This window comes from Ischnura elegans, chromosome 6, assembly GCF_921293095.1.
Source record: "Ischnura elegans chromosome 6, ioIscEleg1.1, whole genome shotgun sequence".
In the NCBI taxonomy this organism is placed as follows: Eukaryota; Metazoa; Arthropoda; class Insecta; order Odonata; family Coenagrionidae; genus Ischnura; species Ischnura elegans.
The window spans coordinates 45,003,371-45,027,015 of NC_060251.1; the positions used below are offsets into that span (position 1 = coordinate 45,003,371).

The 23,645-nt window shown below is 36.6% G+C and overlaps 1 protein-coding gene across 1 annotated transcript in view; it reads left to right on the plus strand.

The window, feature by feature from the left end:
- Positions 1-16,836, plus strand: part of LOC124160597 (acid sphingomyelinase-like phosphodiesterase 3b) — a 1,228,662-nt gene extending 1,211,826 nt beyond the window's left edge. The window contains exons 10-11 of the mRNA XM_046536481.1: positions 3,571-3,683; positions 14,329-16,836. Of these exons, the coding sequence (XP_046392437.1) occupies positions 3,571-3,683; positions 14,329-14,850 (635 nt within the window). The 3' untranslated portion in view covers positions 14,851-16,836. The remainder of the gene's footprint in view (positions 1-3,570; positions 3,684-14,328) is intronic.
- The last annotated feature ends 6,809 nt before the right edge of the window (positions 16,837-23,645 follow it).

Consider the following 23,645-nt stretch of genomic DNA (forward strand, 5'->3'; position numbering starts at 1 on the left):
CAATTCCACACCATTTTAGAAATTAATGTAGTTCCAGCCTGCGCAATTCCGTATCCCGTAAAAAACGGCCTTTACACAGTGCATTTTGGAAATGCACGTTCATACGCCCATTAGGCTGTGCAAATACGTCTTTCGCGTAAAACAGGCTCCATATGGATTTTTTCTCCTGGATATGTCTTAGTATCCTTAATTATCTAACTGGGTTAAATTTATTATGTTATGCACTATTGATTTTATCATAATACTATTGCTAATGGAAATTTTCTGGCATTGGAATCGGGTCTCTGATGAAATATTCTTTTGCCATTGTTTCGTGCATTTTGACGCATCATTAGACGTGTAAGTTTCCACGCATTGAACAGCTTTATTTTGTCAAATATAAGAAAAGCAATCAAAGTTTATGTGAAAGTTTTTATTGAGTTATTTATTGGCAGCAATTGAATAAAATATAGCAACTGAAATTAACATAATCAGCACTTTTCAGTTTCTGTATCCATTATAATTATTGCTATTTTAATTTTCGAATATGTGAACTATTAGGTTATGTTTTATGTGGTTGAAAATTTTTCTATTAATTATTTATATGCATGCTGATATTCTTTATATCAAGGAATGATTTCCTTGTGAAACTGATACTGTTTAAGGCTCCAATAAGATAATTTTATACAACAAGCCAAAATCTAAGGGTCATTTACGGTCATCATTTCTCTGCTAATTGCCGTAATTAACGTTCTTGATGGTGAAAAACTACATTTTTGCTATTTTCATGCAAATCGGCATAGCTTACATGATTACTTTAATTTTTAGGAGTTTCTAATGTTTAGTATTATTTAATATTGCATAGTGTGACAATTCACTTCATATCTTTGTCGTTTTATTAATTTGAAAATTCTATATCATTTTTAGAGTTCAAAACTAAAAAATGGAAATATTTCATATCCACTTCCGTTGGTTAATCCCACTGAACTAAAAAAGACGTTCTCGAAGCGGCTTCACTGAAGGTTTTCCTGCAAAAGCAATTTACGGAAATTTCAATTGGCTTAGCACGACACTTTAGGAGGAATAAAAATGTCAAACTGGTGTCAAGTCGGTAAACAGAGTCCAAGAAAGAAATTATCTCTCTCGAGTCCCAGGAAGTTATGAGCCTGCCTGGTTTTTTAATTAACGAAAGAGGTATTTACAGAATGGGAAATGTAAATTTTTAAAAAATTTCTGAAGCTTTCCTTTATTTGGAAATGAAATGTAATTACGCACAGTTTTATCAGGAAGCGTTTGTCCTTCCGTTTATTTTGCTTGAGTGATTTACGTCGGTGTTAATTTTATTTCTTCACGATTCCGTGTGCTCGTGCCTTAGTCAAAAAATGCGTTTCGTTATTGAAGCAAAAAGTAGTTGCAGCAAATTACGCTTATATTTACTAACTCGATACTGATATTTACTGTCAAATTGAATATTAAATAGGGATTGAAAATATTATTCAAAGTGATTTTTATTTTTCCCGGACACCTTCAAAGATAACATACAGGGGATGATAAGATAAGGGGTAAAAGGATTATTTTTTCTAAACAGGGTAAATTACAAAATTAGGTATTGAAAACAAACGAGGTTTTGTCGTGCATTTGATTTCCACTCGATGTCAGTACAGAACAGACACTCACTAGTGTCCCTTAGCCACCAAGTTTTTGTGCACTTCTTCTATCAGTTTCTGTACCTAACTATGTTTATAAAAAATCCCATCATCCCTTGGCTTTTTAGCCCCTCATATGTTGTCCACAAGTTTTTATATTATACCTCTACTAAACTGTTCCTGTATAAATAGCTTTTATCGTACAACACGCCAAAAATTAATTTTTACGAAATTTTTATTTAGATTCCACCTGCTATCATTTAATATTCCTCGGATTGAAAAATAATTCAAACCTTCAGTAAACTGGGACTTCGATTCTATTCTGTCCATTTCGGGATTTACATGGTATTTTATTATATTTTACCCGCATTCAATTAAAATGATAAAATCACATTAACATTCCCGTATTCGTATTTCATTAAGAGCACGATAATTGGCAAATTCATTTGGCTCTTGCGGTTTTGTAGATAAATTTATCAGACCGCCAGAGGTTTTTGCCTTCTTTTCCTAGCTAAATTCAAATTATTTTTTTTATATTTTTGCAATGAATCTAAAAGATGTCCACATAAAAATTAATGCTTGTTTTTTCCTTGTATTCATCGATGCCAACTTTTTTGCCTGTCTTCCTATTATAAGGGCGTTATTGAAAAACGAAAAATAGTATTCTTCTCACTGTCGCTAGCAATTGCTAAAAAAGGTTATTACATACTTTACGTCTTGTATGTGATCAATTTATCTATTTCCCTTTTCTCCAGGTAGGTAATTTTTTATTTTCTTTGTAAAAGTTTTTCATTTTGCAAGGTCTGGTGTTTTTCAATGCCGCCAATCGTATATTAAATGGTTTATTTCCTTATTTGCCATTCTTTATTGAATATTTCACGATTTTACTGTGGTAAATTTCCTCCTGTAAGTGGAGTTATGACTCTTCCTGGCTTTGTCTTCCTGTGTATTTTAAACCTTTTTAAGTACCTTTCCTCGTTCATGCTAATTTCCTGCAATTGGAGAGAAATGAAGAATACCCTATTATATCAGCCATCATGTACAGCCATTCTATACTATCTAGAATAAATTAAGTAATTGTTTCATTTTTATTGAATTTTTAACTGCCGTTTATTTATAATCGGATTTTATCTCTCAATGCATTTTTTTGCAATGGGAAAGGGAAAAATGAGTTTTGATTTCCTGATAAAATGTTTTTCACGTTTCATACAAATGATTTTCAAATCCAGTTAGCTCGAATTCACCCTCTGCGGTCCGCAGTTTTAAAAAAATGGTAACAATAATAAAAATTATATTGGCCGCTTAGGTTTGTAATAAAAAACATTAAGTTCTATGCATAAGAATGCTCTGATAAAACTAAAAAGTAGGAAGTAGGATACAAATAGGTATTTTTTTTAAATACTTAGTAATCTACTTTCATCACAGCCAAAATATCACTAGAATATAATATTAAACATAAAAAACGAAAAATATAAATGAAAGTCACAAAAGTTGTTAAATTATCGTTCGACTTACAATGAATATTCACCAATTGAATAATGAGTGTATTGCAACTGCTACTTATTTGCTCCTACTTATAAAATGGTTAGAGGATTGGTGTTTTTCAAATTTATTGGCAGTTTACTGCAGAGAACCAATATTGAGTAATATAATTTGTTGACTGTAGACAAAGTATATTTCTTTTATAATGTTTTATTGTACATTGATATGTTTGGTTCTAATTTTCCTGATTTTTGTGGGTGAGAGATTGAGATGAGATTTAGCTAATAATATGGATCCCAAGATCAGTAGAAATGAAAGAATAAATATATTCAATTTTGTATATTAAGGTTTAAATAAGAGATTCTTGAATTTTACCCGTCTACCCTTTTTCTTAAGTTAAGATATTCTATCAGTGTGACATGATGGCAAATTGTTGAGCACGCGGCACGTGTCTCTCTTGTAGGTCAGCCAATATCTTGGATGTTCATGGCGCCGTCGGTCACCCCATGGAGGACTCCCAGCGGCGCCAACAACCCAGGCCTGCGGCTCTACAAGTTCGACACTGACACTGGACAGGTAATTATGCACCGACGGGTGTACACTCAATGAGATCGGTGACCTCGATTATCGGCCTGTTACACGGCCCTCGAGTTTCTCCACGAAATGATCCCCTAACTTATACAAGGTCACCAGGGTTAAATTTGTCACTGGTGGAACTTTATAACAGAGGCAACCTTTAGCCTTAAAGTGTGCACAGAGTTTTTCAAAGGATGGTATTTTTCCGATTTTAGTGGATTGTTATTTTGGGTATTATCATTTCACCAGTTTTTACTCGATGGTAGCCACATTTAGTGTTCATATTTTTTTTTACATTCCAAGTGATACTAAATGTGGAATAAAGCGTTGCGACGACAGGAAAAATTCGGTAAATGCGGTATTTAACTTCATTACGGAGGGAGTCCTTGATTTTTTCGTCTTCCATTACGAGTTGGCGGGTCGGATATTGTTGGAGTGGAGCGGGCTTAAGGACAGATTGGGGCATGGTGTTCACAAAAAAAGTCACTGTTTCCTCGTCATTAAGTATTTTCACGAAAAATAGTGCCCATATTTACTTCTTTTCCTTGTATGTCGCCGAACAGCATGTTGATTTGATCATCCGTTTTGTCTGCAATGATTGCCGATGCAATCGAGATATTCATCCATCCATAATCAAAATGAGTACCGTATTTTATTTTTTATCATCATCGCTGCGAATTCGACTAAATCTAGTATTGTTTAGAATGAAAATAAGTGATAAAATTTTGTGACAGGACAAAAACTGGCGAAATGATAATACCCTATGATGACCACTCACACAAGGCCACAAGGGTAATATATCTCTGATTGAACTTGATTATAGAATCAAGCCTTATTATGTAAGAAGACACGGAGCTCTCGCTCGATGGATCGTATTTTTTCTTCATCTCTTGGCGTGTTATTTATTTGAAGCTGACGCTTTCATATATTTCCAACCACAGAGGGCGTCACTTAATAGAAATTTTTATACTGGTATTGATTTTTGTGCTTTTTTACAAAATTTCACTTTGCGTATAACCTGAGTTCAAGGATTCCCTGGACACCGGCTCCTTCAGGTATGCTGGTCATATCTGTACATCGTTTACTCAGTTGCGCTGTCATCTTTAAACTTTCAGGGTATATAAAGCACATCCTTCGTAACATTACGTAAGCTAAAAGTAACCCAAATTTTAAATACCATACCGATAAAAGAATGCTGAGAAATGATGTTTAATATTTTAAAAGCAAGCAAGCGCCAACAAATCAGTAAAATTTGAACTATGAAGATGGTCGTATAGGTTTTATTAAAGAAATGGGTCAGGAAAAAATAGCAGTCAAGCTGGAGTGAGAAGTATTCTTTCCTCATATAATTAATCGAAACTTAGTGACCTTTTTCTAATTAAAATATTTGCATGGGAGAGTGGTTAAGAGAACTCATTATTTCCACATGATATATTTATTTATGGTTTCCGAGTTGTAGTTCGTGATAAAATTATGCTAACTTTTTAAATGCTTACGGTATATGATGAATACCATTGTCAAGAATCTCCTGAATCAAAAATATGTAAATTCAATGCCACTAAAAGTATACAGGAGATATATTCATATTTGGGATAAATGTAATTATTGACTTGGGTCTTCACTAATCTTCATGAGAAAATCAAATTGATCGACCGATCTAGCGAGAGTGAACCAGATTGTCATGCATGGTACGAGTTCGTTTATTTTCATTTGTACATATAATATTGGATGATGATTAGTCGTTTAAGCTTCTGTTTAATTATTATTTAAGATATTTATCCTCAATTTTAATAACAGTAATCAATCTTTTTATGAAACTTATCGAATTAATTTCTTCCAAACAATTAGTTAAGTTGGTTATATTTAATATAGTTAGTTTTAATTGCGATTTTCGTCATACTTACTATGCATTTTAGTGAACATTTATTCAATGGTTGAATTTCAAATGTGAATTGAATGAGCGAAATAAAAAATTTTCTGAAATACAACTTTTCCACTTTTTATTTCATCATATATTTCCAACTGGTTTTCAATTTTTTCCCTGTTACTTGAATCGCACGGGATTGAAGTTTTTCTTTTTCCATCCAATCAAGCACCCACCGCTGATGAGTTAGATTTTGTTGGTAGATTTACTCGAAACGCATGCTTTTGATCAAAATGTTCCTATTTTTTTGCACTTCTAATACAGTAAACGTTCCAAAGGAGACCCAGTAAACAGGGTCTTCAAGCAGTCGCAAATTCCTCCTCTAGGATTGGACAGATGAAGCCGCCAACCAATATTGGTTTGAAGTTAAGGTCTACGCGACCTCTGGTATGAGGGTCCACTTTTTTGGTGTCCATCGTGGTCCATTGATTGAGAGTCAACAGTTTAGACCCCTGTCCCAGAGACTTGCTCTCCTAAATACGCCCCCTGCCATGGATAGGAAATCTCCAGGACAGGGACGAAATTGATGCCTCTCAAGCCAACTTTACGCGACGGGACACAAGGAAAAAGGAAATCTTAATACTAGTAGATGACTCTTTAACAACGAATGATTATCGATTCATTAGTTACGTATTCACTTATTATTTTTTCATAATAATCCAGCCTTCTAGGAAGCTTTATATCCTTCTTTTCATGGCATGTTTCTTGGCCAACGTATTTTGTGCCAATGAAACCTTCTCGATTTTAGTACTAGGTAAGAGTCAGTATTAGTCATGATGAAGATGAGGGAGTTTCTTATCGAAACGTTTGCCTTAAATAGCCTTACTCGGTGCCAAACCCATGAAATATTTCATCAATCGCTGAGAAAGCTTACGATCTTTAATCATATTTTGTATCGATGGGATGATATTTCCATATTTCAAATATTTAAACAAACTCTGCTTCGCAGAAGTCACGCTCAATACAAGTTTATCATCTCTACCTCTTTGCAATAAAGAAATGACAGAACAATAGTCAATATAGCAATAGAGCCTCCTTGGCTTCCAACGATGAATTACCTTAAGAGCGCCTTTTGTCACTCTTCCCATTGGCTTTATCTCAATCAAGTTTCCCTGACAGTTTCATTATTTGCCGTTGAACTGATGCAAACCGTATTAAGTAAATATTTCTTGGGTCAAAAATTTTACCGCGAGTTTTTTTTTTGCTATATGCTGACATCAAATACATAATACTTATACATCAACTTAGCCATTAAATCACGGCCGAATTAGCAACACTTTCAAACCAAGGGCAATGCAAACCATTGAGTATCAATGAAAATGGGACAGCTGTTCTTCAATTCTTCAATAGTATAATCATCCCCTGTTCATTACGTAGGCTAGTTGTTTTATAAATAGCATGTATTGCATGCATAAATAGCATTGTAGTATTCAATTAAGAGACGACTTGTAGGTACTTTAACTCATTCTTGTTAGCTGTTTCACCTTAGCTATTGGAACTATAAGCATCATTTGCACATTTGCGGATTTAGGGAGGACAGGGGCACGTGCCCCCCCCCCCCAGATGCTTAAAAAAATAGACAATATTTTGAATACGGTTATCATTGTATTCGTTTTGTTTTGTGTATTTCGAAGCCTCAATCACTTATTCTATTCTTATACTCACAATTCCATATTAATAACTTTCGTATAAAAAAAGAGAATATTTCACGCTGTAATTGTTGTATGCTATTTTTAATCCCAAACTTGAGAAGACCATTTGCCTGTCAGTACCTTGTTCCCCCCTCCCCCAGAAAAAATCCAGGATCCACCCTTGATCCCATATAATTAATCGAAGGATAATATATCAATTTTTAAGCAGAGCCAACGTTCATATGATTAATATTGACTGATACTTTTTTGAAATATTTCATTTATCAGCCCTCTTATAGCAAATTCTTTATTTTACATGACCAATAGATAATTAAGTAGTGAGTGATCTGTCCAAGAACTAGTTAATTTCTATCATAAAATCGAATATTAGGTTCCATTATCCCCAAATAAAATGGAGCTTGAAACTTTGGGTCCCTATGAGGATCTCATATGTAGCATGCAGTAATTTCACTCTCTCAAATTTTTTACCTCGAGTTCACGGCCATATCCAGCGGGGCTCAAAAATTCACTTCCCCTCACCGGAATCTTTACAAGCTGTTGTCATAAATCCTCTTCTCAAATTTCTGGCTGCTGCCACACAAAAGTGGTTTGGACAGATGAAGGTACTCCTCACCGTGAGCTGGGTTGTAAGCATTTGAATAACTTGATGTCAGTAGACCCAGGGTAATGAACTAAGAACTTTAAAATTGAGTAATGATTCCGCGAGGGAAACGGCACACAGTGGGCTAGAATCGAATTCAGTGGACTAGAGTCCATTCTCCGTAGTAGTATATGGAATGCACTCAAAGAAATAAACCTTTCAGTGCACCTCTTGCAGTGCCCAGCGATTGCATAATGAGTCATTCGTAGCAATATTTATTAACTTTCCTTTCTGGTGATTATTTTCTATCACTATTACATCTATTATCCACATATAAAAGTGAATGAGACCATATTGCATCCACACGCTTGCCGCGTCGCCGTACTCTCCACCGCCGCCGGCTAGAACCAGAGTCAACCGCACGCTCAAAAAAAAAAACGATTTAAAATTTGGAGTTGCAAGTTGGTGCAAGGTTTTCCTTTAGATCCACAATGTAGAAGCTTCATAGAGCGACGTGGTATCAGTCACTTGGCGGAAGTCCGTGGCAATATCTACTTTTTCTCTACGTTTGTGTAAAAAAATGGGCTGAAATCAGGCTCCGCCATTTTGTTATATATCTATGGTTTTGATGAAACGAAATCTTTACAAACCCTTCAAATAGAAGAAAAGGAAGTGTCAATTAAGATGGTATAACATTTTTCTCGATAAATCTCTTCATGAAACCCCTGCACGAGGATAAAGTTGGCAATTTTCAGAAAAAATCGATGGTGGTCGTTTTTCGCTAAATTTGTTCAACTTTGACCTCACATATAATGCTAACGTGAAAACACAGGAGAAAATTAATTTGGAAAGTTATGAATAATTTAGTTGAGAATATGTATGCGAAGTTTCAACTTCCTAGCTCAGAAAAATTGTTTTTGAGGTTTCGTCCAGCTTTTTTCGATTCTAGCCCACTGTGCGGCAGTTCAGATAACTTAATAAACCTACCAGTATGGCAAGCACAATATTATTTTAGAGAATGTCTTTGATGCGGAATGGTTCGCGAAAAAAATGTGTTGAAAAGAAGCCTAGCAAAACTTTCAATCATTATTGCGATCTTTTCCAATTCTGCGTCAACTTAGACACTTGGGGGAAGGTGAGCACTTGGGTTCCTCGTTTTGGCACCTTTTTCTTGGAGCGAGCGTGAAAAAAATCGCCTACGTGTGCTGATATGGAAGTCGTGATTTTTTCTCAATGGAATGTTATTTTATGAAAGCGGTTGTGCATATATTTTTTTTAATTGCCGGCGTCGGTGGCGGCGGGACAAAATCTTCGCCTGCCAAACAAAGAGTTCGGGTACGAGTCCCGCCTGAGTAGGTTGCCCCTATTCAGAAAATAGTTTTTCGGGTTCTTGTTGTTGTTAACTTGTTGAACCTCGATGCCAAAGGCCAGTATGCCAGTTTTCGGTGGTATGGGAGTTTTTAAAAAATTGAAAAAATCGTCAAAATTTAAATTATTTTTTGCTGTCAAAGTTACCATATTTCTGGCACATCATTTGCGATAAATATTGGCATCAATATCGGTTTGTGGCATTTTAATGCTCATTTTTCATCTATAAGCCGCCATAATACGTAGCTCCACAAATGCGCATTGTGAGCATTAGGCAACCCGTAACACACATTTTACTTTTCCTCGATCTCTGAACCTATTGAAGGCATATGTTAAATCCCATTTCATATGTTTCCTCAAAATATTGTCGAGATATGCTAAAGAGTTAGCGAACAATTTAGGGAAGCCATTTAGTTCCACCGTTGCCGGTGCTAAAATTTGAAGACATAAAAGTTGGTTTACCAGTAATGAAACCTCTTTTGACTTCCCCATGATATTTGGCCTGTCTTGATAATTTTCTCCTAGGTATGTACGCAATAGGTAATGAAAATAAGTGCTCCATAAATTGAGGAAAATAGAGTGCCTTGAGTACTGGCTTTCATCGGGTTATTCACTCCATAAATTGAGAAAAGTATGAAGAATATGTGTTGCGGGTTGCCTACAGCATGCGAAGACTGCTCTGAGGGTCATGTTATTGAATCTCGTCGAAGAAAATGGCCACATAACTGTTAAATTATTATTTATGCTTCAATATTCATCGCAATTCATTAATCTGAGTAATATGACCGGTCTGGCCATAAAAAATAATTGGCAATTAAGTTGCTTTTTGTTGAAATTTCGAATGCTTGATGCAAAATTGCTCACCAAAGGTATAGAAAATGAAATCTGTTATATCAACTTAATTTGGAAATTTTTCTCTGAATTGATATTCGTTCCAAGAAAAGAGTAGCTTAATGATCTCAGTTAACATTCAATCTCTGAAGACGGGAGCTGGAACGTGCCCGAAACTGTCGTCCGCAAAACATGAATCAACGCGGTGTAAACCCGGAAAACCATCACCAACATTCAATCTCGTTGTGCACTTGAACTCTTTGTAATGTGGGTTGATTTTAATAGAAATATGTAATTGATGTATAAGTCTCTAGTTAGGATTACAGAATGATTGGAGGTACATAATACCCTAACTATTAATTGACTTTAGGACTTATGAAACCACTTGTGTTTGTGCATTTAGCACATGATTGAGAATAATGTGCTCTTATGACACCTAGAGAATATTTGGCGGGAAATTTTAGCAAGGATACTGCACCTGAGAGTTTTGTTATTAGTGGGAATTTGACATAAAAATTGGTACATTTAGGCTGAATACTTTGTGGTGATAGATTCTTAAAATGTTGCACTGTTATTCTATCATTGAAGGAGATCAAGCTGATGAGTCTTGTCTATTCATTTCTTCCATGGCATAATTGATCTCTCAGGTTTTCTCATTCATATTTTCCAGCACTGTCCCTGTCTTCATGACTACAGCTGAGAAATGTTGGAATGAGTACTTAGATCCTTTAGATACTGGTACCAATTTGAGGAAAAATCAAAGTTGCAAATCTCTCATGTGTTGAAAAGTATTTTCCATGCATTATAATTCTCTCCAGGAAAAAAGGGACCTAAGTACAATATATGCAACCTTGCTTTCAAGAACAGCATGAGAAAAGTTTGGTTCTGGAAACTACTGTAGAATTTTAATCATACTTGCCTTACCTTCTTTGACATGACCAAACACCTAAATTTACTCACTCTCTTCTCTGTGGGTAGGATTTGAATAAAAAGAGAAGCTGAATCTTGAAGCAATATCAATTTGTTTCGTAAATCATTTTGAAGTAACCGAGTGCTCTTAAGTAAGGTAATTCCAAAAGAATTCAGGACAGGTAGAGTTACTCAACCATACAAGGGTTTGATTATATAATAATTATGATAATTACCATTCAAAATCTAGGATATACACATTTATTTTGATTGGCAAGAATGTACTCCATTCAGAAAAGAAAGAGTGTCAGAGGAGGAGACATTTAAATGTATTAGAAACCATGGGGATAAAGAAAGAATTGTAGAGGTCAAATGAAAGTGGAGGAAGGGGAGAAAATATAGTTATCTAATGAATGCAACCCAGGATGGAATTATCTCAATGGTAGGATAGGCCATGAAGAGTAAGGTTGATGGATCAGAATAGAAAAGTTTGAGGATGTAAATGGTACCAGATCATTTATCGCACAGTTTCCACACAAATTGAGTTTTAATGTTATTTAATAGCTTTTAAGTCAATGATACAACATTAAATTTATTTCAATAAATTTATTTTGATCAGAATACAAGGATACCACTCCGGAATTATATTTTAATTATATTCTCAAAAAAATGGATTTGTAGGATCACATAAACTTACATACCTACCATTGATGTCGAGTGCAGCAAAACTTTGTGGGGAACGGGGTTCTGGGAAGTCTGGAGGTATGGAATACCTAGATAATAACCTCATTTCGTTCTCTGGGGGACATTTCCTACCTATCTAATATTGGGTATGGCACATTTACCACATCCCCTCCTGTACCCCATCGACACCATTGATACTTACTATCCTAGTTTTGAGACTTGGCTCCTTTTAAACTTGTTCACCTCGACAACCAGGATAACATATCTCGATAATTTACCAATCATATTTCCCTAGCAAAATATTGGTTGATTTTTCAGAAATGATGATGGACTGAAGTCATTTTTGGCTGATTCGTAGCTTATTAAAAAGCTGAGTTTTGCCAGTCAGGTTGATTTCTTCTTGACAATGATGAGGCTAAATACAATGAAGAAAGTCAGTTTTATTATGGAACTTAGAAGATTTAACTGAGAATAAGAGAGCCTGATTTGGTAAAATTCATTGTATTGCGGCCTTCACTGGAGTAAATTGCCAGAGTTTAATTAATCGGAGGAAAAACTGAAACAGAAATTTCTCTCAGATTAGAGCAAATGAGTTGCAAAAGAAAGGGTTTCAGAATAAGTTTTAAATGCATAACATACAAATTTCATCAGACTAGGTTAGCCAGTTATCCACCACCTGACACTGATATAAAGAGGGGTATTGGATCAACCCTCTCATTAGCCTCTAGAAATAGAAGGTAGATATAGAATACTGTTTGGGTACATGGAGATAATAGTGAGTTTCTTTAAAGTTGATTTGTGTTCCACACTCCTTCCCTGCTCTTTTTGCCTTTCTCAAAGTGCATTGCTGAGTCTATTAGAAAGTAATTTATATTTTTTATCAAACTGATAGATACTAATTGTACACATGTAAAATAATACCAATAATTATAGGAGACACCATATGCATCATTATGTTATCCCCGAACTCCATGTATAAAATTAATTTTATACCATGTTCTTATCCCTTCCCTTATCTTGATTACCCTTAAAATAATGCAAGATTCTACACCTCACTTTGGTGGTTTAGGCAATGATTATAATAAAATAAGGTATCATGGAAGAGAGAGGAAGAACTCCTCCTTTAATTCTGAAAGAAAACTAAGAAATCAAGGTAAAATAGTCAATAAAATGGATGGAGAAGAATATAATATTATGTTATACTTTTCCGCATTGTGCACTAGGCACATAGCCAGAGGGCCCTCCAAATTTTTTTCCCCCTTGGGGCTATTCTTCTCCTAGGAAGACAACTAGTCCAAAGGCACTTTTTCTCCCTCTTTCTCTCATCCTATAAAAGTTGTGAACTTAATGACAATGTCTGAGATATGAAATTCACTCAAAATTGGACAATGTTAACTACAGCCACTAGAGCCTTAAAATTTTTTTTGAAAAATCATGCAGATCTTGGATAAAACAACACTTGTTAAAACTAAGCCATAATAATTACAGCTGTTTAGATTAAAACTAATAAAGACTATAATTTTCAGCATTATTCAAACAAAGTTGATAGCTTAGTAAATGAGATTTATGGTTTTATAATGAATAGGAATTTACTAAAATAAATAGGAACCAGTACAGGCTACCAGGATACCTCCCAAAGCCTCCTCTAAGCTAATTTCTTGCTGTGACTGCAGAGCACTAGTAATAGTACATATTCGTTGGAAGATCATTAGGGCAAATGTATTCCATTGTGCAGTGACGTTCCAACATCCTTGCCTAACTGAATAATGAACTTCAAAGAATGAGAAGTACAATAAAAAATTACTTATATTGAGAATGCCTCCTTCTACAGTAAATATTTGAGCTTACAATCTTGCTTTTCCTGTGAGTGATTGGTGGGAATATATGGACTTGCAGTCTTGGCACCAGCATGGAATAGTGGTTGGCATCAGTGGTGCATGGGTGTAACTAATGTGGAGATGGTTAAGTGAATATATCTCCCTGTTTACCTTTAAATTTATGGAAACTTTTTGCCCATGCCCACAATCTATGCTGACAACGTTCATTTGAACACCGCAATCCTACCTCTTCCCCTGTTCCTGGACGACATCCAGTATGACTGAAACTCAAACCTTTGTTCTCTTAAATGTACCTCAAGTTGTATAATTAATATAAATACTACCTCATTACTCTCAGGTTTTAATTATACATGCCCATTTCCCAGGTTCTAGACTATTTCCAGTGATTCTTGAACCTTATGCCCTAACTGTGCACCCTAATAGGTAATGTTGCCTTATCCCCTATTGATTCTACCCCACCAACTCCAAGCTAGCAATTTTCATTTGTATGCCTGCCTCTTCCTGAGCCTCACCACATCCAATTAATTTGCAATACTTCTGCCTCTGGTCCCAAGGTTCTCAAGGCCTATTAATTTCTCACAGTCTTTATTAAGTCTTTCATCTAATATGGGCAGTGCCACCAAATGATTCAATTCTGTGTGCTTCAGTGTCCCCTTATCCTTGACCCAATTCAAGCTTAACCCCTGCACTACCATTATTCATTTGCACACCTGCGTCAAATCCTTGACTACATTTAGTACTTCCTGTCTCTCCTTTTTCAAATAATGTGCCTCTATAATATACACCAATTCATCTCTAACCCAATCTAACCAGCACTCAATACTAACATTGCTCATTTGTACCCCTAACCCTTTCACAGGTCCTGGACTATGTCCAGTACTTCCTGAACCTCAGCTCAGCCAACCACCGTGACCATGCTGAGTGGCAGCTTGAGTACAACTTGACATCACTCTACGGCCTCCCCAATGTATCAGCTGCCTCCCTCCACGAGTTGGCTGAGACCTTCCGCTCTGGTCCCACTGTGGACACCAGTGCCACAGCCTCCTTCTACGGTCTTGGTGGCTATGGTGGTTATTCTAGCAATGGAGGCTGGGGCTCCTCCGCAGTACCCCTGCCCGTTGTCTCTCCCATGCTGGGTGTGGACCTGTTTGAGCGCTACTACCGTGCCAACTCAGTGGGATACCACCACGGCAGCAGCTGGGGGATGTGCAATGCCCACTGTCGGCGTGGGCACTACTGCTCCATCACAAGGGTTGACTACGCAGCCTTCAGGGATTGCATGGAAGCTGACCTGAGTGACGGGAGAGCTGGTTGCGTGAGGCCCATACCCCTGTTGCTATGGGCTCTTAGTGGGTTCCTCCTGATCCTGTTGAGGCGATGAGAGCAGGTCATCAATCATCAGGTCTCCACGTGGCCCTCCTTTCCCCCAAAACAAGAAAAAACCCTTGATTGAGAGTGCAGATTGGGGAAGGGATATCTCAGTGGTGCGGTCTTAAGGATTGAGGGATGCCATGAGGTCTTAAAGGGAACAGGGTGCTTACTGCATCGACCCTGCTTCACAGCTGTATGACCCTTCAAGGATGTCATGGGGCTGCATGGGAAAGATCATGTGTGTTTCTTGCCAGTGTAATCAGCGTGATATTGGCTTAGTGCATCCATTGGTTTAGAATTCATGGGCAAGTCGAGGAATGCATGAATATTTGTGGAGTATGAGGGGGCTGAGGGCTGGGAAAGCTATTACCAACCAAACCTCTCTGAAACATGTTCCTCAAAAGTGTCAAAACGAGATTCATTTTTTTTTAAACGATTAGGTACCTACGGTGTAATTTTTCTTCTCATTATTTCAAGCATTTAAATTTCCCCATTGATTAATCTTCTTTGTCCAGAATGTATGGATGCTGATTGCCTATTTTTTTGCAAATGGTCTTCAAAATCTACCACTGATCACTCGTGAGATTGTTAAGGTTCTCATGAATATAGGATGGAAGAGTAAGGGAGAAGAGGAGGTGTGGATTGGAGTGGCCTTTTTGGAGGAGTTTTGATTTTTTATATGATGATGCCTCCCCTTTCATGGAGTCCTTTACATAACCTGTCACCATCACCTCTGGGCACGTTAATGTCTGACCGCTCTGCTTTGAGCATGGTAGGTGCTTTGGGTGGGAGAAACTGATATTTGAGATTAGAACAGAAGTGAAAGGACAGCTGTAAGAGTGAAAATGTTGTGATTTGTGACAAGAAAAAACAGTAAATTTTGAGGAGATTTTTTTATTTGAGTCAGTGTGTAATGCTAATATAATGATTAAAAAGGGGATGTCTTTCTTCCTAATGGAATTGGAAACCCTTGAAGAAGAAAGAAGTCAAATTATTGAATACACAAAAAGCATCTACCAAAAAAATACTTGTGGCAACGCCTCAGTGTCCTTGCAAAAGTGAGATGTGAAGTGCTGGGATGATGAATCTTTATGTCCTCACGCTGTGTTCATTGGTTTCAAGCTGCGAAAAAGTGTTTACCCATTTCCCTCTTTGTCCTTAAATTTTATATGGCATAAAGATACGTTTGTTGTCTGTGGGGTTATGCTACAGCTGATGGCAAGTATATATTTTTGTACAATACTGTGTATATAAAATAGCTATAGATGTTCTTGATCTACTGACAAGAGACATTATTGGAAAACTCCAAGTATGTGCCAGAGGCTTTGGGCCAAAAGAGAGTGCAAATTCGTATTGCACTGACCAATTTTATTGTTGCTTTACATTGTACAGCTTAGTTTTAATTGCATGAGCTATTACCAAAGTTATTAATTTAAATTTGTGTTACCACATTAAAAGCTTGTGTATGCAAAGCAAAATATGGCAGTGTTGTGAATTTTATAATACTATTAACCGTATTTATTCATTTATGTTTAGTTGAAATTAAATGGAAGAATAACAATTGGTCAATTGTCAATGTATGGTTTCATTTTCCATGGAGGTGAATTTTGATCAGCATGTTAGCTGTTTCATGACATACTTGGGGTCTCATTGCTAAAAATCAATGGAAAACTAACAATATCTCTGGCTTTCATAAAAATCAGTAAAAAGAAAAAATATTTTGGGATTCAAGAAACTTGAGAACTATGTTGAATATTAACTTTGTGTCAATCATTCAATGGCTTTACATAAAATGCCATGAATATTCTTGATCAATTGACTGATTTTTGTATGCCTACTCTTGATTGCTATAAAATATTCTGATTTTCTCAGTTATGATTCCATACTAAGGGTGGTACTCCATAATAACTGTTAACAAAGATGCAATCATGTTGTGCTTAAGTGACCCCAAAAATGTAAAATAAACATACAAATAAAGATAATATAGACTAATTTATTTGATAACTAGTATTTTTTCCCTTAAAAGCATTACAATTGTGCTTCAGTGGAAAAAGAGACGAAACAAAATTGAACTCAAGAGTGCATCATTCTATTTTATTCAAATAGGATATTGTAGGTATTAATTTTCCTTTTAACCCTTTTGAGATGGTGGAGTTTTTGTCTGAATATGACTGCTGTACTGAGCCACAAGAGACTCTTCTTTCCCCTGGTACGGAGTATTTTTGTGAGACATTCGTTAGGAAGGGTCTCGCGGATAATCACAAGGTCTCAGCTCCAACCTTTTTCAACCCCTTATCTCGGACTATGAGAGTAGTTGTACTCCCTCCTTTCCGTGTTTACGACCCTACCTGCGGATTCCGTTTGCAGTCAACTTATGGATTGCCTATATGTATTTGGCACATGGATAATTGTTCCTTTTATGTGAATTGCAGACTTTGAATTGAATTTCTAATTTTTTCTGAACATTGCCGAATTATAAATGAAGTTCTAAGGTCAATATTAACGCATTTAATGCAGCAACAACTTCCATGTTGATTTTATACAGAACTCGAAACATAAGTTAATATTTATCGTAGAATTTAGTTTAAAAATTTTAAACACCACTCAAAAGACAAAGAATTCAATTTTTAGTTTATATTTCTTGAGAAAAGAAAAAATATTTATTTTGAAACCTGACTGGATAAACAATTGCGGTCTTTTACCCCTCTTAGCGGTCCCTTACCGCTAAGAGCGGTAATATAAGATGAGGGGTCTGGGTACCTGCTCATAGATTTTGAGGGTAAAGCATAAACGCCGCAAAGTTGGGTCAGGAATCAAAGACATCTTACACCCCTAACCATCATAAAAGGGAGAGAGCTAGGAAACATATATATTCAGTATTTGTTCATTCGCGTAAGGAAACCTCTGACGAAAATATGCAGCTTTCGTCCCCTGGGTCAAGAAACGTCCACACGTATATTTCCGTCTTTAGTAAGGAAAAGGTTAATGAAAATGTGACTGAAGATAACTTGACTGAAGGTCAATTGGAAAATTTAAATATATGAGAATATTGGTTGATATTAAATAGCTTTATTGGCTAGCTAATTGTCAAGCAGACTCATCAGCTCTTTTGTCATTATGAGAGATGATTCTCACATATGAAGTGTACATTAGGTTTTGGCACTTTTTTAGGAGCGACTTCTAATACCCGGTTTAGAGGTCCGAAGTACGGGCGATTGAGATGTAATCAGACTCCCAACACCAATTGATGTAATGGGAGTTTATTGGCTCCAAAAGAACAAAAGAAAGTTTACAATGCACTGTAACACATCTAGTATATAATGCACTGACGCTCAGCCGGCACGCACGTATGTCTCTCCAGTCCGTCCTCTCTCCTTTAAAACCCCGGGACGCTACTCTCCATGCTAGGGTGCCAAATCCCCAGGGTCCGGTTACCCTGCCGGCACCAAGGGCCTTCCGCCTGTCTCCCTCCAGGCGGTGCTGCCTTCCGGCAGTGGCCCGCTATCATTTGAACGCCCGCCACACCACCCCTGATGTGATTTCGAAATTTTTAATGAAAAATGTTAAAAATGTAAATAAATTGAATTTGTTTGAGCAATCACTGTATGTTTATCTGTAGGTATTTTATATTAGTATTGGAGGGCAGTAAATCATGTTAATATATGCAAGAAACTTGAGCAATTCAGTGGTAAAGCTTGTAAAATTGTAGTAAAGTAAAATTGACTTGTCCAACTCAACACTAAGGAATTTAGTACTCTATTAACAGCCAGCTGAGGCTATGTTTCCATTGCTATCCGATGGCTGACTTTTCCTTTGTCCTTAGAGCCCTTCAAGAGGGGTGTCAATCAAAATCCTCCACATGTAATCTCTGGTTTGAAGTTTGATTGGATAAAATAATTAGAACATGTTTTTGCCCTCATACTGGTCACTTAAATCAAGTTGGAAACATGGCTACTACCAGGGGAGGTGAATGTCAGCATCCTTAGTGACTTGGAGGAATCCTGGAAGGTCTGCCTTTTGGTTCCATTGACCAATGAATAATATGATAAAAATTTGTTTCTAGTCAAGGCTCTCTATTGATATTAGACCAAAAATCCTGCTAGCCATCCTTTCAGTATAACCTGAGAGAGTGAGAGAATATAAGACCCAATGACTTTATGAATCAGTACGGGAAACAATTTCAGCTTCTATGGAGCCTTATAGAAGTATGCTGGTTTTTGTGTGTGTCTTCTGCATTTGTCGGATTTGCAATGAGAGTTCCTCAAGCATTCCTACTTCATTTTAAGGGTGGAAGTGCTTGATCAGGTCTTGATAAAGTTAGGCCACCTGTAGTAAATTGGTCAACATACATATCAGGAATTTTGGAGGTCAGTTCTCAAAAACCACATGACACTTAAATGATCATTATCCCATGTAAGATAGCCAACTGCATTATGAAGTACCTTGAACTGAAGAAGGAATCACAAATGTTTATGAAACTCTCCTCACGATTGCAAAAGACATTTTCTAAAGCCAGCATACTTCACTCAGTATTGATGGATAATATATTTCTGGAAAAGTTTTCAATAGGTACTTATAAAGAGATGGAAATCATTGGTAAGTGGCAAACCTATGAAAGCAGGCACTCCATAAAAAATTCCTGGTGAACAATTTTTCTATGGTAGAAGTCAATTGATCGCTTTTCATGACTTTAAAGGACCACATATGACATATTTACATAATCATCTATTTCACTCAATCCTTCATGATGCTCAAAATTAAACGCCATCATTTGGCCATATTTAATTGTTAATTTTGTCTTCTTAATTCTATAAACTACTCTCAACCTTGTGCAAATTCAGATCTGGTTTCAAAATCTGGGCCAAAGCAAATGGTTTTTCCTCTACAGAATTTTCGTATTTTTATAGATGAGTCATGGAGAGAGATAGCCAGAGAGAAAATCAGAAATCCCTGCAGCATGATTGTGAATGAGGGAGAGGAGATCTAATAAGGAAGAAAGGCATCCCATGGCTGAATATGAACCTCAGATACGTCTCGTTTTGAAAGGTGGAAAACAATGACAATAATAATCAACAAGCAATGGTAGTTTCTGGTCAAAGGAGTACTTTTAAATGCACCACTGAAATATGTCACAGTAAGTCAAAATGCATAAACATATTCATCCTGGACTTAAGAAGTACTAGAATCCACAAAAAGTAAATTGAAAATAGTTTCCTACTGTATTTGAATGTGAAAAAGTTTGCTAGGTCCATGGGGAGAAGGTAGGGCTATTTCTCAGCCAAGGCAATGTTTTGGTCATTACAGGGCTCGTCCTAATCTCAAATTGCAGAGTGTATCTGAATTTTCTTGATGGGATGGGTTCTGGTTAGGCCATACCCTACCCCAGTGGGCTTGTTGCCTCCTCAGAATAAACTGACAAATTGATAGTAAATCAAAAATGTTAGTGTCAAACAAAAATTGAATCAGAAATAGGAGTTAGGTTCATTGAAGTTCAGGGGATCTACAGAGAATTGTGGGATTTCTCTTCTTCATAGGGAAATCTTTCCTTTCTGTAGAAACATTAAAGTATGGTGTCACTAGTAGTGGCCCACGCCGCACCAATGACGGCGGTAGGATTTCCCTATCCCCTCCCTTCCATCCCTATCCAAACCCTAGAGGCGATGGCAGGCTCCTTACTGTGGCAACACCTCTTTCCTTTCACTCCAAACCCTTCCTTGGTGACTGGGCAAATCAGTTACTGCACTGGGTCCTGGCCCCGTTGGCTGTAACCTCGTAACAACCCAGCCTGGGTCCTCACTCTCTGAAGTTCAGAGAGGGTTAAATTTAAAAAATTGTCTGGGGAATTTTCTCTCTCGAAGTGGTGGTACCCCCTAGAGGGTAGTTTTGGAATGGTCCTATGATACCCCATTGCCAAAATCTCTGGTTATATATCTAGCTATACTAAGCAAAAGAGAGGAGGCTAAGACAACATTAACCAAGGAAAGCACAAGCTTGAAGAGGTGAAAGAGTTTTCTTACCTGGGAAGCTGAATTACCAACGATGGACGAAGCAAGAAAGAAATAGTCTGTAGAATAGCGGAGGTGAAGAGGGCTTCCTACAAAAAGAAGAATCTTCTTACAGCTGAGAATACAAGAATAGATGTAAGAAAACAATTCATCAGATGTTGCATATGGAGTATGTTTCTCTATGGAAGCGAAGCTTGGACGTTGACAGCAGCAGAGAAGTCAACAGTGGAAGCATTTGAAATGTGGAGCTACTGAAGAATGATGAAGATAAAATGGATTGACCATGCAAGTAACGAGGAAGTGCTAAGAAGTATGGGAGAAAAGAGAAGCCTCCTAAAAACCTGAAGCAGAAGACAGAATAACCTAGTTGGCCACATTTTGAGTCACAATGGCCTGATGAAGACAATTGTTGAAGGGCAAGTGGAAGGGAAAAAGGGCAGGGGATGGCCCTGAATGAATTACATCGGACAGGTTGTAAAGGATGTAAAAGAGAAGAAATATGTAGCTATGAAAAGATTAGCGGATAGAAGAGAGAAATGGAGAGCTGCATCAAACCAATCTCAGGATTGTTGACTGGTGATGATGATGATAAGTGATGATTTTGAGGTTTACATTGATAGTCTCTGTAATAACAAGGGTGCAATAACACTTGGGCTGTGGGAGTTCAAGATGTTAGCTACCAGCCAGTGCAGAAGAGACCCCATGTGCTGGGGGCACCCCCTGCCGTGAGGGGTGGTCTGGTAGAGTTAAATCCCTAAGGAATCCTTATGATGAGGGAAAATGCCCAAACGTAAGATATCCAGTTAGCAATAACAATTTTGGGTAAATTCTGCTGTCAGCGTGCAAAACATATAAAAACATTCCCGCACCCTTAGGGTTAAATATCTTTACTATCTCCCTCATGCTTCCTTACTCTGGAAAATTTATTTTCAGATTCCTTTACAAGAAAAGGTGCCATGCACACAGAAATGAAATGATGGCAATGTAAATGTTTGTATAAAAATATTTTTCAAAGAAATTTCCATCCTAGTTAGAAATAAATACTTAAATGCATTCATGAGGCAAATGATCAAATTATATCACAATGCATCCAGCATTACTGTCAATTAATAGGACGATAGGATTTTTTTTCTCTATAAATGAGGACTTCACTCTTTACTATTCACCACTTTTGTCTAACATCAATAGGCTGTATGCATTCATATAATCAAATTCCTTTAAATTCTTTTTCTTTATTCCATGGGGAATTTTCCAAAATCTGTGTAACAGTTGTGATTCTGATTATTTTTCTCATATTCTAACTTATTCTAGATTTTGCAATTCTATACCCGCCATTTTAAATATGTTTACAAGTCTTAAATGTCTCATGTACTCACGAAGTGCAGCCAGTTGCAAATAAATCCCTTTTTTCCAAAGGCTTCTTGAAGAACATTTGTCCTGATGGTGCAGAATGTCTTCCTTGATGCAGCAATTGCAACCTTGGAGGAGAAAAGGCCTGGTATTAAGGCAGCTGAATCCACACCTCAAATGAAAGGAGTACCCCAGGGTATCTGACTCTGTCCTGAAGAAAATAAGGTATTTCTTTCGATAATGACAATTATTCAGACCAAAAATATCATTCCTTGCTCAGTTTATCTCTTGAAAGTAGTGGCTACATTCCTATGCAGAAACATGTGTCTGAGGTCTATAAATAATTGTATTGATTAGTGTGAAATAATTTTCAACCTAATATTCACTCTATAGTTAGAAACAACCGTCAGCTGGTGAACTTTGACTGATTCCTCATCCATAACAAATTCCACAAAGAAAAAAATTACTCACCTTGACCTGGATGTATATCTTCACCTATAAAGAGTATGATTTGACACCTTGCAGGAAATTGTATTCATGGACTTTTATCTGGCTTGCCACAGGGTGTGTAAATTGAAGACAGCTGATACTTCAGGCTATGACTTAATTTAAAAACATTAGCAGCCTTGAGAATGATAAAAATATCAAGAGCCCAAAACAATGGATACATTCAATTTTCTCACCCTTGTGGGACAAGAAAAGTTCATACATTAATGAAGTGAGTATGGATTCTTAATGATAGATATTACACAACATGGATCAAAACTCATATCGTAGAGAATCTCTAGGTGATAATGTTAGTGTAAAGTGATAAGATCAGAAATTAATGAGAAGGAGATGTTTTGTCCATCCTTCTGTAATTCAGGCACATCTAGTAACTTAATCTTTACCTTTTATTGATTCTGACCATGCATTAAATCCATCTTTTTGCTACTTGAAATCTAACTGGATTAACAAAATCAACATTGAATAATGCAAGCATTTATATGCAATGATTAATGATTATGCATTAATGCAAGATATTGAGAAAATAGGCTATACTACGAACAAAAATTTTGAAAAGATTGCTTTGCTGGTTGATTTTTAAAAGCCACGAGCACTGAATCAAGATTTGATTGAATATTTTACATTAGAAAAATATTTGACTCTATGCATCATTTACTCAAAGAGGTCTTGTTTAAGTTGGGAAGTTGAGCTCTCCTAATTGGTTGAGGGACGCAATTGGAAATCAGCGTAGAAAATGGTACCAATATGTCTTTCAAAGAGTAAGAACCGAACAGGTCACTTATTTTTGCTGTCATTACTAAGACAAATGTTAAGACATGGCTCGTATCAAGTGATGGAGATTCACCAAACATGTTAGATGAAAATAAGAAGAGTGAATTTCTATTCCAGGAAAGTCATTACAATATTAAATGCGGGTCTAGGATTCTCCTGAAAAAGATCCATG